This window comes from Heteronotia binoei, chromosome 2 (genome assembly GCF_032191835.1).
Source record: "Heteronotia binoei isolate CCM8104 ecotype False Entrance Well chromosome 2, APGP_CSIRO_Hbin_v1, whole genome shotgun sequence".
Classification (NCBI taxonomy): Eukaryota; Metazoa; Chordata; class Lepidosauria; order Squamata; family Gekkonidae; genus Heteronotia; species Heteronotia binoei.
In genome coordinates, this window is record NC_083224.1 from 150,887,172 (window position 1) to 150,905,220 (window position 18,049).

General features: G+C 45.0%; 1 protein-coding gene across 1 annotated transcript; it reads left to right on the plus strand.

Moving 5' to 3' along the window:
* Positions 1–741: 741 nt before the first annotated feature.
* On the plus strand, positions 742–17,337 carry F3 (coagulation factor III, tissue factor). Its single transcript, XM_060232229.1, has 6 exons — positions 742–1,226; positions 4,089–4,203; positions 5,103–5,290; positions 14,475–14,656; positions 14,839–14,998; positions 16,217–17,337. Exons 1-6 carry the CDS (start codon positions 1,151–1,153, stop codon positions 16,360–16,362), a joined length of 867 nt encoding a protein of 288 aa, XP_060088212.1. The 5' UTR covers positions 742–1,150; the 3' UTR covers positions 16,363–17,337.
* The last annotated feature ends 712 nt before the right edge of the window (positions 17,338–18,049 follow it).

Genomic DNA, 18,049 nt, shown 5'->3' on the forward strand with positions numbered 1-18,049 from the left:
ACACATTTTAAAAAATAAAAATATTTAGCAGACCAACAACTTAAGAACGTCAGCATCACCAGAGTGGAAGCCCATTATTACATGCACTGCAACATCATGAATATCAGATTTCTCATTATCGCTCCTGCCCAATAGAGGGTATTTTTACAAGAATTTACATTTCTGTTGAGAATTTCTGAATGAAATAGGCTAGTCAATGATTTCCATCTTAAGCAAGGACTGGAATGTGTCTCCAGGATTTGTCCTTGTCTTGAACGCCCATATAACACAAACTGCCTCCCTCTGATTCTGTGACATGCCTACTGAAAATGCAGTCTGAAGGATGGCTTTAAAAGCATACCACAGGCGTCTATCATTAGAAGTAACGTTCTGTATCCAACATGTAAATAATATGTCTTGTAATTAGGTCAACGTTAAACATCTGGTAGGCTTTTTCCTTCCCCTTTCTAGATGACATTAAAGAAACCAGAGTATTTCAGGAAAAGACTATAAAGAAGGGCAATTGCCACTCTCTTAGACCTATGTACACTTTCCTCCCCGGATCTTTTAATGACTGGGTTTCGGGAGATACTCGACAGATCTCCCCAGTTTGGCCACGTAAGGAGTCTGGCTCTGTTTGTGTTAATCGGACCCGCCCCACCCCAAGCAGGTTGCAAATTTCGCGCCTTCAGGGTCGTGTCCTTTCCAGCCACTTAGGGAAACAACCAAGGCGGGGTAAGGAGAAAGACGCGCGAGTTCCCTTCCCCCTCCCCGCCTCATAAGCGTCTTCGGCTCACCTGAGCCTTTTCCATCTCCACCTAGGCGCTTGCGGGCCCTCTGTCCCCTTCAGCTTCTCCCACCTGGCTGCAACCGCCCTGCCCCTCACCTGGCTCCTCCAGTTCTGTGCCGGAGGAGAGAAGGAAGAGCTCTGAGGAGCGGGCGTGGGAGTTGAATCACAGCCAGTGACTCAGCCCTCGAGCCAGCCCTTGTCTGCCCGCTCGCGGTATTCTTTCCTGGGGGCTGGCGGCTATAAAACAGACGCATCCCCGTTTCCTTCTCAGATTTCCCTCAGAAGGCTTGGCGCTTCCGTCTACCTGGGCTCCGACAGCGCCAGCCTCTCCCCGCGTCCAGCTTCCTTTTCTCTACTACGTCCTTTCCAGCATTAAGCGGGATGGCGGCGGCGGCGGCCTCCGGTAGCCAAGCGCTGCTCTTAAGTGCCCTGCTTTTCCTGCTCCGACCCAGCTCAGGTGAGTTGCCGGCGCGAGAAGACGGTCTTTGGAACGAGCTGCTTGCACGCTTTCCGAGGGCGCCGCCTCACTGGTTTGCCTTGGAAGAACGGAGTTCTGGAGCCGAAATGAGATGTTGTGAGGCTTTAAGGTTCCCGCTTATGCTGGATTGGGGGCAGCAGAATTTCCCGCGCAATCTGCCCCATGGCCAATATGGGACAAAGGTTTTCCGCCTAGGATTTACTGCAGCAAGATTTACTTGAAGTGGTTTCCTTTATTTTTCAGTACATCATCTTGTGTAGGCTGTAAGGAATCCCCACCCCACCCCGCAAAGAGAGAATTCTGAAAACATTTTTTTTTTTAAACAAGGCCCACCTGCCCCCCTCCCCCTGCAAAGAGGGCATCCTGAACACATTTTTTTGGAAATAAGGCCCAGCTTCCACAGCACAAAAGATTTCTCTCTGAGGAGAGAGCCTTTCGGCAGCGTTCTACGACGGCGGCTCTTTCCAAATAGGGGTGTGTGGGTTGGTGTGCTTGAAAACCGGAACTACCATAAAAAGAAATCATTGTCAAAACGAATGTGTTAGCAGCTCATAGAGCAATATTTTTGGGAAGAGGCTCTCGCAGTATTAACCAGCGCCTTCCAGCTGGAATTCCTTTAGGACCGTAAAGATGGCTCCGGGTGCAAGTTTCAAGTCATCCAAGCCAACCAGATTCACATGCCACGCGGAACTTGATGGAACGATAGGTACAAGACTTCTGAAGAGCCCCACAAAGTTTGCAGCTATAAAGCCCGGAATGCACTTGTCCATGACTTCTCGGAGTTATGTATGTGGGTGCCCCTCAAAACTTGGCTAGTTTTGTTCCTAATTAGTTTATTTCCCCGAAGTGCCCAGAACATAGGCTCTTTGGAGGTTTTGGGGATCATTTTTATGTAGTCCTAAATTGACAGCATGAACTTAATTTGCTTGGATATCTTAAGTGTTCTGGTCTGTAATGTATATATATTCTAACCAGCCATATGCACATTTCAAATGGATAAATGGAAAAGTAGCCGTGTAGGTCACAGAGCTTCCAAGTAATTCACTTTCAGTGCTTGTTCTAGGCAAGTGTGTGTTTTGCATTTGCCCAGAACAAGCACTGAAAGTGAATTACTTGGAAGCCCTGTGACCCACATGGCTGCATTTCCATTTATCCATTTGAAATGTGTGTTTGGCTGATTAGAATGTCTTGATGGTGGGCATTGTGACCTGTTCCCCTGTGAAGTTTTTACCTATAATACATAATATGTACTGGAATATAAATTACCATGAAATGGCATGGTCATTGCAGTATTACATTTATGATGAATTGGTTGGTTTGGACTTCTCAGAAGTGGGTGTTGGGATGCGTGTGTAAATTTGTTAAATGGATTTTGGCTGAGAACAGTTAACAGTACAAGGGTCTCATGTTATGATGGTTCTCGTTTTTGTCACATTCCACTGATTTGGAATGGTTATAATTACCAAATAATCATTCTGCCCCTGTCTAATTATTCCATCTGCTCTCAAAAGCTAACATACTGCATTATGATTTTAGTTGGTCCTAGTAAAAGTGTTACAATTATGGGTTTTTCATGTTTGTGATAAAATTTTATTATCTTTTTTATCCCAGAGTAACTGTTAGGTTATGTAGGGCTTGTGCACTTATCCAGTTATAATACTTTTGACCTTTAAGATTTCCTCCTTAGTTTTCCTAGCATTGCTCCTCTGTTTTTATTTTAGTTTATGATAATCAAGCATTGGCAAATGTATTCTAAAATAAATGATTAAAATTATATTTTGTCAGAATATCGCCTGCTTTGCTGAGGATATTGTGTGTAACTTTAACTGTGTAAATGTTTTTGTATAATGTTATGGCTAGGGTGGAATATAGGGTGTTATAAGAAATTCTTATCATATTTCAGAGAAAAATGCATATTATCTATGAATTAACATTGAGAGAAAGATTTAAAGGAGGATTAAAAACTGATACCTTTAAAATATATATAGTTTTCCATTTAGAATTACTTTCTTTAAAAAAAACCCTTCTTAAATCAAGACTGGTGAAATGAGCATATACACACATAGTTAAATAAATGCAGTTGCAGATTTAAGTGCTTCATAGTTAGCTAATACCCCCATAGTAATTGAAAATTGGTGGCTATTAAAGAATGAGCAAAATCTCATTCTCTGTTTCTAATTATTGCCTTGTGAAGCCAATTATTAGTTGCTTTGGTTGTGGTAGGATAAAAAGCTTAAGACCTGACCTGAAGGAAATGACATACAATTCCCAGAACAAGGCAATGTTGTTGTGTACTTGTGTTTGTGAGGAGAATACAGATGGGATGCATTGAAAAGAAATCCTACTTGGAGCAGAAGAAAAAAAAATGCTCTATAAATATTCAGCAGGATGTGGAGGGCGGTATTTGTGAGTTTCCTGCATTGTGCAGAGGGTTGGACTAGATGACCCTGGAGGTTCCTTCCAGCTCTATGATTTGCCATGACAGTAACTAAGAGAGCAATTGGACACATTTCCCTGAAAAATAATCTTGTTAGTATACTTCAGGTATATCTGCACTTAAAAACTCAGCTCACTAAACATTCGTTCCATTAGGAATGAGAACTGTAGTCCTGCATGAGGGATCTCTAACGGGATTTTTCAGTACTAAACTACAATTTAAAAGGTTCTTTGGGAGAAGCCTTGAAAATTAAATGGATATTAAACTGATGTGTCTGTTGTTCAGGTGCACCTTTAGTCATTTTGTAGCACACTCAAAATATTGTAAAAGTAGTCCATTGCAGTACATAGGAGTAGCTGGGTATCACTTGACTAAAACTGGTTCTCTCAATTCTGTGTTTAAAGGAAACTCTGATATACAGACGGCAGTTAATATTACTTGGTCATCTATCAATTTTAAGACAATACTGGAATGGCAGCCCAAGCCAACTGATTATGTTTACACTGTTGAAGTAGATGGGTAAGTTGCATTTCTGTATGTATGTTTTCTGTTTCTTTTCTTCACCAACTTAAAAATCTTATTTAATGGTTGAGAAACAAGTCGCACAATCGTAAGTAGAGTTATAAGCTCCTAAATCCATTGAAGGCTGAGAATGATATTGTTCTATTTAGGATTGTGCTGTAAAAGAATGTAGGAAATAAGAATGCCACCATGGCTTTCATTAGGAGTAACTTCCATATGTGGTTGCAATTTGATGGACAGCTTTGAAGTAAATGTTATTGAAATGTTCAGACAGTAGTCTTTGGATTTTAGGTTAATTTGATCAGGACTGAACTGTGAATATGTCAAGGCAAAACAAACCAACCAAAAATCCACTCAAATGTAAAATTTGTGGAGAAGTTGCTTAATCTGATTTTATCCTTTGTGCTTCAAAAAATTGCCTTACATGGGTACAAGACTATCCTCTCCATGTAAAAAAACCTTTCTGATTTACACGTGTTCATCTGTCTTCACTCTGAGGTTGTTAAGTCCGTTTACATACAGTTCAAATAAGATTTCATGTTTTCTTTCTTTTTACACCTTGCATAAGGATGCAAATCCACATAGGCTTGCCAGCTCCCAGGTCTGGGCAGGAGATCCCTCTGTTTTGCAAGTTTCTCCCCACTGCCAGCCAGCTGGCCTGACGGGGGTGGGGTGAGGAGAGCCTCTCCCCAACAGCTATGATGAGACATTACTGCCTCTTTTGTTAATGGCACCTTACAATTCATTATCTGGTTTATGATATATAAAAGTGGTTTAAATAGAAGCGCCGGCAAAAGAAATAAGGCACTCACAGTTCACTGAATACTCTCTTCACACCTGCTTATTCTCAACAAATGTTACAATTGTCATCTGAATCACACACTTCCATTTTACAGACGTCTATCAGATTGGAAGAGAACATGTATTCAGTCTGCACAGACAGAATGTGATGTTACTTACCTGATGGAAAATGCAAGAGACACCTACACTGCCCGTATACTGTCTGAAGTGCCACTAAGAGACAATGGTGATTTTGATGACCCTCCATATTCAGTGTCTCCACCATTCATGCCTTATGCCCAAAGTAAGTTTTTTAAAAATATACATTTTGCACAGCATAGAATTCTCTACATACATTAAGAGACTGTGGGAACAAGCCTATGCAGGTCTACTTTGAAGTAAGTCCCATTGTAAAGTACTGGGGTCGGCGCAGTAAGAGACCAGAGTCGGAGAGTGATTTCAGCAAGTGTTACTTCAGGAACACACACACACAGACTGGGCTCTGTTCAAACTTCCCGCTCCTTTATACAATTCTTGCCCCCTTCTGATTGGTCCTTAACTATCTACACGGATTGGCTATTTATGGGGCCCTAAGGGCCTATCAGGGTATAGTATGAGCCTGGATGTTGATTGGCTACTTATGTTTCAATCCTTCCCCTGATTGGGCACGCTTAGGCCTTCTCTGGAACCCTGGTGTGGAGTTCAAGCTCTGGCTTGTTCGGCTTCCCTCCAAAAGTAACAGTTCCCTCCAAAAGTAACAGTTCTCCCATTTGAGCCTAGGACACAACACCCCTCCCCCCATAGTTCCAGCTATCAGGTGACATAGTCCTGGAGATATGCCGGAGGGCGGCGGTCTCGTGTCGAGCGTCGGAGCTCCGATGGGACTGGGCGTTCCGACTCGGTTGGTGGTTCCGCGGCTGCAGAGCTGGAGACATCTGGGACGACGGCCCCGAGAGACCTGGGTTCAGCTGCGCGGTCGGGGGTCTCCTCCTGCTGGGCCGAAGCGGGCTCCACGGAACCCTGTTCTGTGTCAGGCTCTCAAGGACTTATGTTGTCCGGATCTGGAGCCTCTGACCTTGGCTCCCCAGCAGGCAGGCGACCTCGGAGTTGGTCAATGTGTCGCCTCAGGAGATGTCCACCCTCCAAGGTCACTGCATAGGAGACCGGTCTGGTGACGTGGTCCACCTTTCCAGGGAGCCAGGCGGGGCCAGTGGTGGCATAGTTCCATGCCCACACTGTCTCACCTGGGTAGAACCCTCTGGGGGCTTTAAGGTGTTCCGGCGCCGGTCGCCTGTCTGGGGCTCGGTCAGGGTGCAGCTTGTCCAGCAGGGTGCTTATGCGGCGGCCCATGAGGAGTTCTGCTGGACTGCAACCTGTGAAGGCAGTGGGTGTGGTCCGGTAGGCCATTAGGAAACACGCCATGTCTTTTGGCCAGTCTGAGGGGCCCAGACGGTTCAAGGCCTCCTTTGCCGTGCACACCATCCGCTCTGCTTGGCCGTTGGTGGCTGGATGAAACGGGGCAGAGCGAATGTGCCTGATGAGGTTCCTGGCCAAGAAGTCCTAGAACACTGTGGACGTGAATGCTGTGCCGTTGTCGGTGACGATGGTCTCCGGCAAACCGTGGGTTGCAAAGATGGCCCTCAGAGCCCTGATGGTCGCCTGCGACGATGGCGAGGGCACCTGGACCACCTCCAACCACTTGGAGTATGAATCCACTAGTATGAGTAGAGTCCATCCATGGAAGGGGCCAGCAAAGTCCATATGCAATCTTGACCAGGGGGTTTTGGTGGATTCCCATGATTGCACTGGGCCATGTGGGGGGTCAGGCCTTGACACCTGGCACCTCGGGCACCTTTTAACCCAAGCCTCAATTTCTGCATCAAGGCCGGGCCACCAGACATAGCTCCGTAGGAGAGCCTTCATGCGGACTATGCCCGGGTGTGCCTCGTGCAGGGCTCTCAGCACTTGGTCTTGCAAGGGTTTGGGGATGACGACTCTGTTGCCCCATAGTAGGCAGCCTTTGTGGGTGGATAGTTCGTCTTTCCGGGCTGCAAACGGAGTAAATTCCGGCCCAGTCGAGCCCTTGGGCCACCCCCTCCCCACCCAGTCCAAGACACGGGAGAGGACTGGATCACGAGCAGAGTGGGTAGCAACGTCGCGGGCGAGCAATGGCCTGTCCGGAAGCATGTCCATCAGTAGGATCTGATGAGCCAGGGCTGGATCGGGATCCACGTCAGGCAAGGGCAAGCGGCTCAGGGCGTCAGCATGGCCCATTGCCTTGCCCGGGCGATGCACTAGGGTGTAAGTGTAGCCGGCTAGAAAAATGGACCAACGGAGGACCCGTAGGGACAACACCTGAGGGGTCTGCCGGTCCAATGCAAAGAGGCCCAAGAGGGGTTTGTGGTCCGTATAGAGGGTAAAGGGCCGGCCGTAGATGTAATCATGAAATTTTTTTACGCCGGCCATGTCTGCCAACCCTTCTTTGACGATTTGGGCGTAGTTCCGCTCCGCTGACGAGAGGGTCCGCGAATAGTACGCGATAGGGACTTCGGTCCCATCAGGGACTCGGTGGCCCAGAACTGCCCCCACGCCATAAGGGGATGCGTCGCATGCAAGGACCAAGGGCAGGGTCTCGTCGAAATGGGCAAGGACAGAGTTGGACATCAGGAGGCCCTTGATATCCTGGAAGGCTTTAGCGTGCTGGCGGCCCCACGCCCAGGGTCGGTTCTTGTCTAGAAGCCGGTGCAGGGGTTCGGCCACCGCTGCCTTGTGGGGGAGAAAAGCATGATAAAAGTTTAGGAGGCCAAGGAAGGCCTGGAGTTCTTGCTTGTTGGTGGGCGCTGGAGCATCTCTAATGGCACGCAGCTTGGCGTCGGAGGGATGGACCCCCTGGGCATCGATGGAGAACCCCAGGAATTCCACCCGATCCACACCCAGGAGGCACTTCTCCCGTTTGACCTTGAGGCCGGCTGTTTCAAAACGTTGTAGGACTCCTCTAAGGCGGGTGGCGAATTCTTCAGGTGAGGCTGCCGCGATCAGCACATCATCGAAGAATGGAGTGACTCCGGGGAGTCCTTTTAAAAGAGAGTCCATTAGTTCCTGGAACAACCCTGGAGCCACACTCACGCCAAATTGCAACCGCTTTACTCTAAAGGCCCCCTGGTGGGTCACAATTGTTTGGGCGTTGGCCGTGGCCTCATCCACCGGCAGCTGTTGGTAAGCTTGGGCCAAGTCCAACTTGCCGAAAATTTTTGCGCCGGCTAGGGTGGCTAGAATGTGACTGACGATGGGCACAGGGTATGCGTGGGCCTGAAGAGCCTTGTTGAGGGTGCACTTATAGTCTGCACAAATCGGCACCTCCCCACTGGGCTTGACTGGAGTCACGATGGGAGTTTCCCAGGTTGCATGGGTGACAGGCTCTAGTATTCCCTGTGCAATCGGTTTATCCAGTTCCTCCTCAATTTTAGGCTTGAGCGCGCATGGAACTCGCCGCGCTTTAAGCCTAATAGGCCGCACTTTGGGGTCGAGGTGTAGTGTAACCGGGGGACCTGTGTAGCAGCCCAAGGTGCCATCGAAAACGGCTGGGAACTTTTCACAAACCTTGTTAAAGTCCACTCCGACAGTCTTATTGACCCCCCTGATCTCTAGTCCCAGGGGCTTGAACCAGTCAAGACCCAAAAGGTTTGTAAGGTGGTTCTTGACCACTAGCACTTGTAGCTGGCCCTTGAACCCCTTGTATTGGACTGGGACCAGGCCCACTCCCAAGATAGGCACCTTATTCTTCTGGAAGTCCGCTAAGGTAAACCCCGGGTCCCTGAGACGAGGCCTCAGCCTGGTGGGAATTTTAAAAAATGTCTAATAGATGATGCTGACCCAGAGTCCACCTCCATTTGGCAGGGCACCCCCCCCCCCGATCCCTACATTGACCCGGATTTTGGAGGGCCTGACTGGCAAGGGTAGGTACTGTACCGGGTATCGGTGGGCGTGGAGGGCGTCGATTTCGAAGTCTGGCTGGCCTTTGGAGTGCGCAGATCTTTGCGGGACGCGTGCTTGGGATTTGGATCTGCAGGCGCAGGCGATGTGGCCTTCCTTGTTGCAGAGTTGACAGGTGGCATTCCGGAATCGGCAGGTCTTCCGCTCGTCATGGCCCCCGCAACTTGCACATGCAGGTGGTGTCTTGTGTCTCATGCCCTTTGGGACGTGGGTGGTCTTCCTTCCTGCTGAACGATAGCCGGTTTGTAGAGCTCTGTCCTCATCCGAGTCCTCCATAGATGGTTCAGGGTTGAACTGGTGTGCCGCAGCCTGTCTTGTCGGCCGTGGCTCTGCTGATCTGCCCTTCTCCCAGCTGGTGGCCACGTCGATTGCCTTTGTTAGGTCGCACTCGGGGAGGGACAGGAGTTTCTGCACTGGTTTTTCGTCCCTCACAAACTGGTCGAGAAGGGCTTCGTTGAGGTCTGCATTGGCTTGCCACCCGGCGCAGGCTTGTTAAGAACACCATGGCGGTTTCGCCTGCCTTCTGTGTCCTTTGTCGGAAGTCCCAGTGCCGGGTGAGCTTGGTTGGCTGGGGCTGGAAATACTTCTCCAGAGTGCTGATGATGTCATCCACCGGTGTCTCTGAGAGCTTCCTGGGTTGGAGAAGAGCCCTGGCTAAGTCCACGGTCTCCGTGCCACACGTACTGATAAGCAGAGCTCTCTGCATGGTAGTCTCTGTAATCTTCCGGAAGGTCAGGTATGACTGGAAGCCTTCGACTCACGAGTCCCACAGCTCGGGCCGATCGATGCTAAAGGGCTGTAGGAGGTTGGCTGGAGCCTCCATTCTGGGCGGCTTGCGAGCTGGGGTGTGCGCACCCAGATGGCTCGGATTTAGCCGCCTTTCCGTGTTCCTGGTTCTGTTGCTGGTTCTTACTGGCATCCCATCCTCGTCGCCAGTGTAAAGTACTGGGGTCGGCGCAGTAAGAGACCAGAGTCGGAGAGTGATTTCAGCAAGCTTTACTTCAGGAACACACACACACAGACTGGGCTCTGTTCAAACTTCCCGCTCCTTTATACAATTCTTCCCCCTTCTGATTGGTCCTTAACTATCTACACGGATTGGCTATTTACAGGGCCCTAAGGGCCTATTTATTTATTTATCAGGGTACAGTATGAGCCTGGATGTTGATTGGCTACTTATGTTTCAATCCTTCCCCTGATTGGGCACGCTTAGGCCTTCTCTGGAACCCTGGTGTGGAGTTCAAGCTCTGGCTTGTTCGGCTTCCCTCCAAAAGTAACACTTCCCTCCAAAAGTAACAGTTCTCCCATTTGAGCCTAGGACACAACACCCATGTTAGTCAGTGGCGCTTACCCCCAAGAAAATGTTTTTAGCATTACAGCCTGTGCTTGTGTATCCCAGTGTTCTGCTGTAATTTCCAAGGTTGACAAAGAGCGCCCTCTTGAGAACTGTCCATGCACCAAACCTTTACTAAGAAGGCATTCACAATGACTATCTGCTTGGCATTGGATATTCATAATTACTTGATAAATCCATAATTAAATTCTCCCTATGTAGCTTTTCAGACTTTGAAATTTAACTGTGTGGAGACTTGTCAGTTTGATCAGAAGAGGATAGCTAAATTTCTTACTCCTACATGTTTTCCAAATCAAGTTCCCCATCCCACACCCACAAGGCTGGTGTTTGCATATTTAACTTGTCCTCAAGATGTTCTTGCAGTTTAGAATTTTAATTGATAGTTATTCTGAGAAACCTCATCTCACCACTATAGGACACAATGCAGTTTGTTGGATTGGATGCATGATTTTAAATGTGCATTTATGTGTTTATATAAAGAGATGGTGAAATGTAATGCTGTCCAGATGACTTATTTATTCCTCAAGGCTAATGGAGTAAATATGATCTCTGAAAACATTCTTTTCAATTGATTATAATCACTGTATTGAAACAGCAGCTCCTGACTTTTCTGTAAACAGGTCTGAATAAATTCATAACCTGAGCTTCCATGAACACTATGCATTCACCTACCAGGCTTAATTTCTTTACCATTGGCTGCTTGTGTAGAAACCCCAAACTGAAGGCAGCAGCTAAGGGTGAGTTCACCTGTTCAGTTTGGTGTACTGGTTAAGTGTGGGAGAACTGTGTTTGATTTCCCACCCTCAACATGAAGCCAGTTGGGTGACCTTGGGTCAGCCACAGTTCTTGCAGAACCGTTCTGAGACTCTGAGTGAAGGGAGGGGTATAAATCCAATCTCTTCCTCTTCTTTTCTTCTTCAGTGCTTGACCACTCATTACTCCAAGAATAAGAGGCAATTTTAGGCCAATTGTGGCCTAAAATGGCCTCAAAACAGTTTTCAATGTCATCTTATTTTCAATGAATGAAGTTTACACATTTAGCTAACAGGTAGCTTTTAATGTGATAAATTGCCAAATGGTGAGATTGTATACATATATGTCACAAAAGTTAGTACACCCCTCACATTTTGTAAATATTAAGTATATCAACACTGAAGAAATGACACTTGGCTACAATGTAAATGAGTGAGTCTACAGCTTGTATAAAAGTGTAAATGTGCTGTCCCCTCAAAATTACGCAACACACAGCCATTAATGTCTAAACTGCTGGCAACAAAAGTGAGTTACACCCCTAAGTGATAATGTCCAAATGGGGCCCAAGTAGCTGTTTTCCCTCCCTGGTGTCATGTGACTCGTTAGTGGTACAAGGTATTGGGTGTGAAAGGGGAGCAGGTTATCGCTCTCACTCCCTCATACTGGTCACTGGAAGTTTCACATGGCACCTCATGGCAATGAACTCTCTGAGGATCTGAAAAAAAGAATTGTTGCTCTACATAAAGATGGCCTAGGCTATAAGAAGATTGCAAAGACCCTGAGACTGAGCTGCAGAACGGTGGCCAAGACCATATAGCGGTTTAACAGGACAGGTTCCACTCAGAACAGACCTCGCCATGGTCGACCAAAGAAGTTGAGTGCCCGTGCTCAGCATCATATCCAGAGGTTGGTTTTGAGAAAGATGTATGAGTGCTGCCAGCATTGCTACAGAGGTTGAAGGGGTGGGGGGTCAGACTGTCATTGCTCAGACCATATGCCGCATGCTGCATCAAATTGGTCTGCAGGGCTGTCTTCCCAGAAGGAAGCCTCTTCTAAAGATGATGCACAAGAAAGCCCTCAAATGGTTTGCTGCAGACAAGCAGACTAAGGACATGGATTTCTGGAACCATGTCTTGTGGTCCAATGAGACCAAGATAAACTTATTTGGTTCAGATGGTGTCAAGCGTGTGTGGCGGCAACCAGGTGAAGCGTATAAAGACAACTATGTCTTGCCTACAGTCAAGCATGGTGGTGGGAATGTCATGGTCTGGGGCTGCATGAGTGCTGCTGGCACTGGGGAGCTACAGTTCATCGAGGGAACCATGAATGCCAACATGTACTGTGACATACTGAAGCAGAGCATGATCCCCTCCCTTCGGAGACTGGGCCGCACGGCAATATTCCAACATAACAACCCCAAAAACACCTCCAAAACGACCACTGCCTTGCTAGAGAAGCTGAGGGTAAAGGTGATGGACTGGCCAAGCATGTCTCCAGACCTAAACCCTATTGAGCATCTGTGGGGCATCCTGAAACAGAAGGTAGAGGTGTGCAAAGTCTCTAACATCCAGCAGCTACGTGACGTCGTAATGGAGGAGTGGAAGAGGACTCCAGTGGCAACTTGTGAAGCTCTGGTGAACTCTGTGCCCAAGAGGGTTAAGGCAGTGCTGGAAAATAATGGTGGCCACACAAAATATTGACACTTTGGGCCCCATTTGGACATTATCACTTAGGGGTGTACTCTTGTTGCCAACAGTTTAGACATTAATGGCTGTGTGTTGTGTAATTTTGAGAGAACAGCACATTTGGACTGTTATACAAGCTGTAGACTCACTACTTTACATTGTAGCCAGGTGTCATTTCTTCAGTGTTGTCACATGAAAAGATATACTTAAATATTTACAAAATGTGAGGGGGTGTACTCACTTCTGTGACATACTGTAGATATAATATTGAACTGTTGTGTATTTTTTTGTTTTGACTGCTAGTTTATGTCAGTTACTTGACCTTGAAGCATACTTCAAGCAGAGTTCATTGCCATGAGGTGCCATGTGGAACTTCCAGTGATCAGTATGAGGGAGTGAGAGTGATAACCTGCTCCCCCTTCATACCTGATACCCTGTACAACTAATGAGTCACATGACACAAGGGAGGAAAAATGGCTACTTGGGCCCCATTTGGACATTATCACTTAAGGGTGTACTCACTTTTGTTGCCAGCAGTTTAGACATTAATGGCTGTGTTGCCTAATTTTGAGGGGACAGCACAATTACACTGTTATACAAGCTGTAGACTCACTACTTTACATTGTCGCCATGTGTCATTTCTTCAATGCTGTCACATGAAAAGATACTTCAATATTTACAAAATGTGGGGGGGTGTACTCACTTCTGTGACATACTGTATGTCTGCTTATGTGGGTACCCAGATGGAAATATTAACAATTTTAAAAAATGAACCTGTGCATTTCGCATGCTGATTTGTTGTGCAACATCGTACCCACGTTCTTTTGCACAAGGCTATGGCAAGAAAAAGATATCTCCACCATGGATTGATAACATGTTATTTGAAGTTTTTGGACATAGAGATTATGACTACAGCAGCAGGTTGAAACACCTGCACATGCATAAGATGCAGCTGCATAATCCATACATTCTTAATTTCCTGATGTATGTGCGATACCTCTACATATACAGGCATATTTAGGTTTTCTAAGCAATGTGGTGGTGGTGATGGTGGGACATATAGACAACAATTATGGTAGTTATCCCTCCCCCCCAATCCTGTACAAAAGAGGAAGAGGAACAGAGGTTTTTACCACACTTTTCTGCACCTTAAGGAGTCTCAAAGTGGCTTACAATTGTCCTTCCATTCCTCTCCCCACAACAGGCATCTTGTGAAGCAGGTGGGGCTGAGAGAGTTCTGAGAGAACTGTGACTGGCCCAAGGTTACCCAGTAGGTTTCATATGGAGAAGGGGGGAATCAAACTTAGTTCTCCATATTAGAGCCTGCTGCACTTAATCACTACACTGGGCTGGTTGCCAAAATGCTGTCTGCATAAGGGTTAGTGTTCTTTTGCAAACACATTCTATTTTACAATGTGGTGCCTTACTGTATGTGCTTCTAACAATTTACTAACAGTAAAATCCTGAACAGAGATGTATCACATTGATTTGAATGGTCTGGGTAACTGTTTAGAATTGTACCATAAGTCTCATGATCAGCGTCTCTGATATATTGGTTAAATCTATCTCCCTGCACTTCATGTTACTTTGAAAAAGTAATTTAAATCCTTAAATCATAGTACTGAAAAACTAATGTCTTGAAAGCACATTAGAATTTTTTTTTGCCTTTCTCATATATAATTAAGAATATGCTTCTCTTCCAGCTCTGATTGGAAGGCCAGCTATCAGACGTTTTGAACAAACACATGACGTTTTGAGAGTGGTGGTAGAAGATCCATTAACACCGTATAGATTTGTAAATTCCAGCTTTAAAAGCATGAGGGACATATTCATAGATGACCTGGAATATACACTACACTACTGGAAAGACAAAAGTACAGGACGGGTAAGTTTCTATTTTAAACCTCTTAAGATATTTATTTTTGTATTCTTTAGTAATCTTTTTTGGGGGGTGGGGAGGGGGCTTTAAGTTCATATGTATTGTGAATTTCCACAATTTATAAGTGTTAAAAGCTAGAATAGTTGCAAATGTAACTTCAAGGAAACGTTTTTTTTTAATACTTATAGAAAGAAGTAAGGACAAGAAGCAATGAGTTTAAAGTCAGTATTGACAAAGGAAAGAATTACTGCTTCTATGTACAGGCTACTATTTTGTCACGTTCAGAGAATCGTAAAAGTGAAAAAAGCTTTGACAGATGTACCAGCATTGACAGGGACTCACTGGATGGTATGTACTGAATAATGCAACAACTTTTGCCATCAGCACATAAATTATTTGTACTTCACAATCTTATGGTTGAATTCCAGTGTAGATTAATTCTGTGTAATTTATCATATCACCTCTTACTGATGTGCAAGTTGAATTGTGAGTGCATTAATTGTCATTTTTGCAAGCTGTGAAATTATATGAGAGTGAATTATATTATAGTCAGGCACAGATTTTCTTTTCCAGAATGATACTCTTTGACAAACTCCCCCTCCCCATTAAAAGAATAATCCCTACTTTAGTACTATGAAAATATTTTATTTTATCTTGTCCAACCATCATAAATCTTCAAAAATATCACATTATTAGGAGGGGGCTTTACCATGAATCAGAATAGAAAGGGGAGTATGAATTATTTAGAAGCTCCCTTTTGAAAAAAGGAAAAAGACTCCCTGAACGTAGATTAGTCAGAAAGAATGCTGAACTAGAGTTCTTCTTGCTGATATGCTAATTTTGATAAGGAGACCAGTTTGATTTTAATCCCACTTATGTCTGAAGGGTAAATGGTTTGATCACATAATAGTTCTAGAATGTGTAATCTGTCCCTAGCAGATTTTTTGAGTTCAACGCATTTACAAGCATTGGAGACAAATTGTTGCTTGTTAAAATATATAAATGTATGGTTGTTTCAGAAGACACATCAGATTTATCTGAATGATTCCTTATTCCAGAGAGGATTAAGGAAAAATGTAGACATAGCAAGAAGAACAGCAAAACGTTCTGTTCATGTGCCTACACCATTCATGGGGGGGGGGGGTTGTCAATTGTTTACAGCAAAAACAAAGGAAGATGACTTCTCTTGCTCCCTACCTTAGTGTGCTCCAATACCTATCTCCCCAGCTGTTCACATATTCTGTCAGAGCCAAGCTGGAAAGAAAAATGGCTGAAGGAATAAAGAGTAGAAAGAAAAAGATAGAGTTTGACTTTCCATACAGGCCACTCTTGTATTATTAATATATGAATGGTGAAGTCCTGTGAATACTCTTAACAAGGCAAGCCTCCTTGCTTTTTGATAGTTTGGTTCTAAACCAGCAGGGAGAATTATTTAACATGTTTCAGAATTAGAATCTATTTTAATTTTATCTTTGAAGAGTAGCCAAGAGCTGTTATATGCGGGGCGGGGGGGGGGGGGAGACCCAACGGTGACTTCTAATTTGTATTTTTTTCTTTCTTTGACAGATTTTGAGGCAGAAGGAATAATTGCAATCGGAGCTGTAGCAGTTGGAGTCTTTGTATTATTTATTATTTCATGTGTGGTTTTTTATAAATGCAAAAAGTTAAAAGCTGCTGCAAAGCAAAAAGAGAATGTGCCACTGAATGCATAAGGCAAAAAAACCCCAACCCACAAGATAAGTCTGTTACTGTTGAATAATGTAAGGAAGCCTCCTATGTTTGTGGGAGCATTGAGTCTTAAACTGAGGAACATTTGCTGTTTCTGTGAAACAGTTTCAGTACAGTTGACACTACACTAAAAGTCTGTTTTGTTCTGACAGTGACAACAAAGAGAACTGATAACATATGTTAGCTGACAAATACATGGAAAATACTACTGTTTTTTCTCAGCACTTTTGGAAAATGCTTTGGTCAAATGATCTGGGTACATTACTTGGTACGGGTTTAACAACCTCAGATTCAAGGTATAATGATGCAAGTCAATATGAAAAATCAGAATACACCAGTTCCAGGAACCTATAGTCAACTTCTAGGTTAGAAATTCTCTACTTTCAAACTGACTTCTGGAACCTTTTTCAAAGTTGATAACTTGCATTAGTGGCAGCCACCTTGAATTAACAGGTACGAGAGTCTTGTACATATTTGTTATGTATCAGAATTTAGCACTTTAAATATGCACTAACTGCTGGACAGAGACAGATTCCTAACTTCTAAAAGGGCATATGGATGTATAAATTAGGATTGCCAGCTCCAGATGGGGAAATAGCTGGAGATATGGGGAGTGGAGCCTGAGGAGGGCAGGGTTCAGCGAGGGACTTCAATGAGGCAGAATGCTATGGAGTCCACCTTCCAAAGTGGCCATTTTCTCCAGGTGAACTGATGTGTCACTTGGAGATCAGTTGTAATATTTGAGTTCTGCAGACACCACCTGGAGGTTCGCAATCCTAGTATAAATAATTGCATACGTGTGACTGAGGTTTCTCAGGTTACTGTAATCAATGTTGATATATTTATGATTTTTACAAATACGTTATAATTTTATATTATATTTGTATATATTGGTAGTAATTTATTTCATATACTTTTTACACAAATAAAGGTGAAGGAGAATAATAGCTGATTCTTAATTTAAGTCTGTCTTTCTTCACAATGAATATTTCTACGTGTGTGTGCCTAAAATGCATTCAGGGGTGGCCAACGGTAGCTTTCCAGATGTTTTTTGCCTACAACTCCCATCAGCCCCAGCCATTGGCTATGCTGACTGGGGCTGATGGGAAGTTGTAGGCAAAAAACATCCAGAGAGCTACTGTTGGCCACCCCTGTATTAGGCCATTAAACTCATCCATGTGTACCATCTATTCACTGATGCATTTCCTGGGGCCTACTTGCTTCTTTCACAAAGCAAAGTGCCAATTCTGGTTTCCCCCCCCCTTCCCTGGAGTAGGAGTTGCTTTGGAAGAGTGTAAGAGGCATTGGCCCTTTGGGAGCAGTTGCCTCCATCATAGGAGGATGCTTGGCTTGGAATCTCTTAACATTTTGTGATTGTTTTTATCAGAGTTTGTTTTTAGAAAAAGCCCAGCAGGAACTCATTTGCATATTAGGCCACACCCCCTGACACAAAGCCAGCTGGAACTGTGTTCCTGCTATCAAAAAGAAGCCCAGGGTTTTACCCCTGCCCTATCCCTGAAGGCAGCCATTTTGTTTTGGCCCTCACCACTCCAAGAGTGTCAGCAACCTTGTACTAGACACTGTCCATCTGAAAACCAACAAGGATAAGATCCTGACTGCAGGCTTAAGATTTTAATAAATCAGGAACTGAAGAAGAATGTTGTTTTCTTT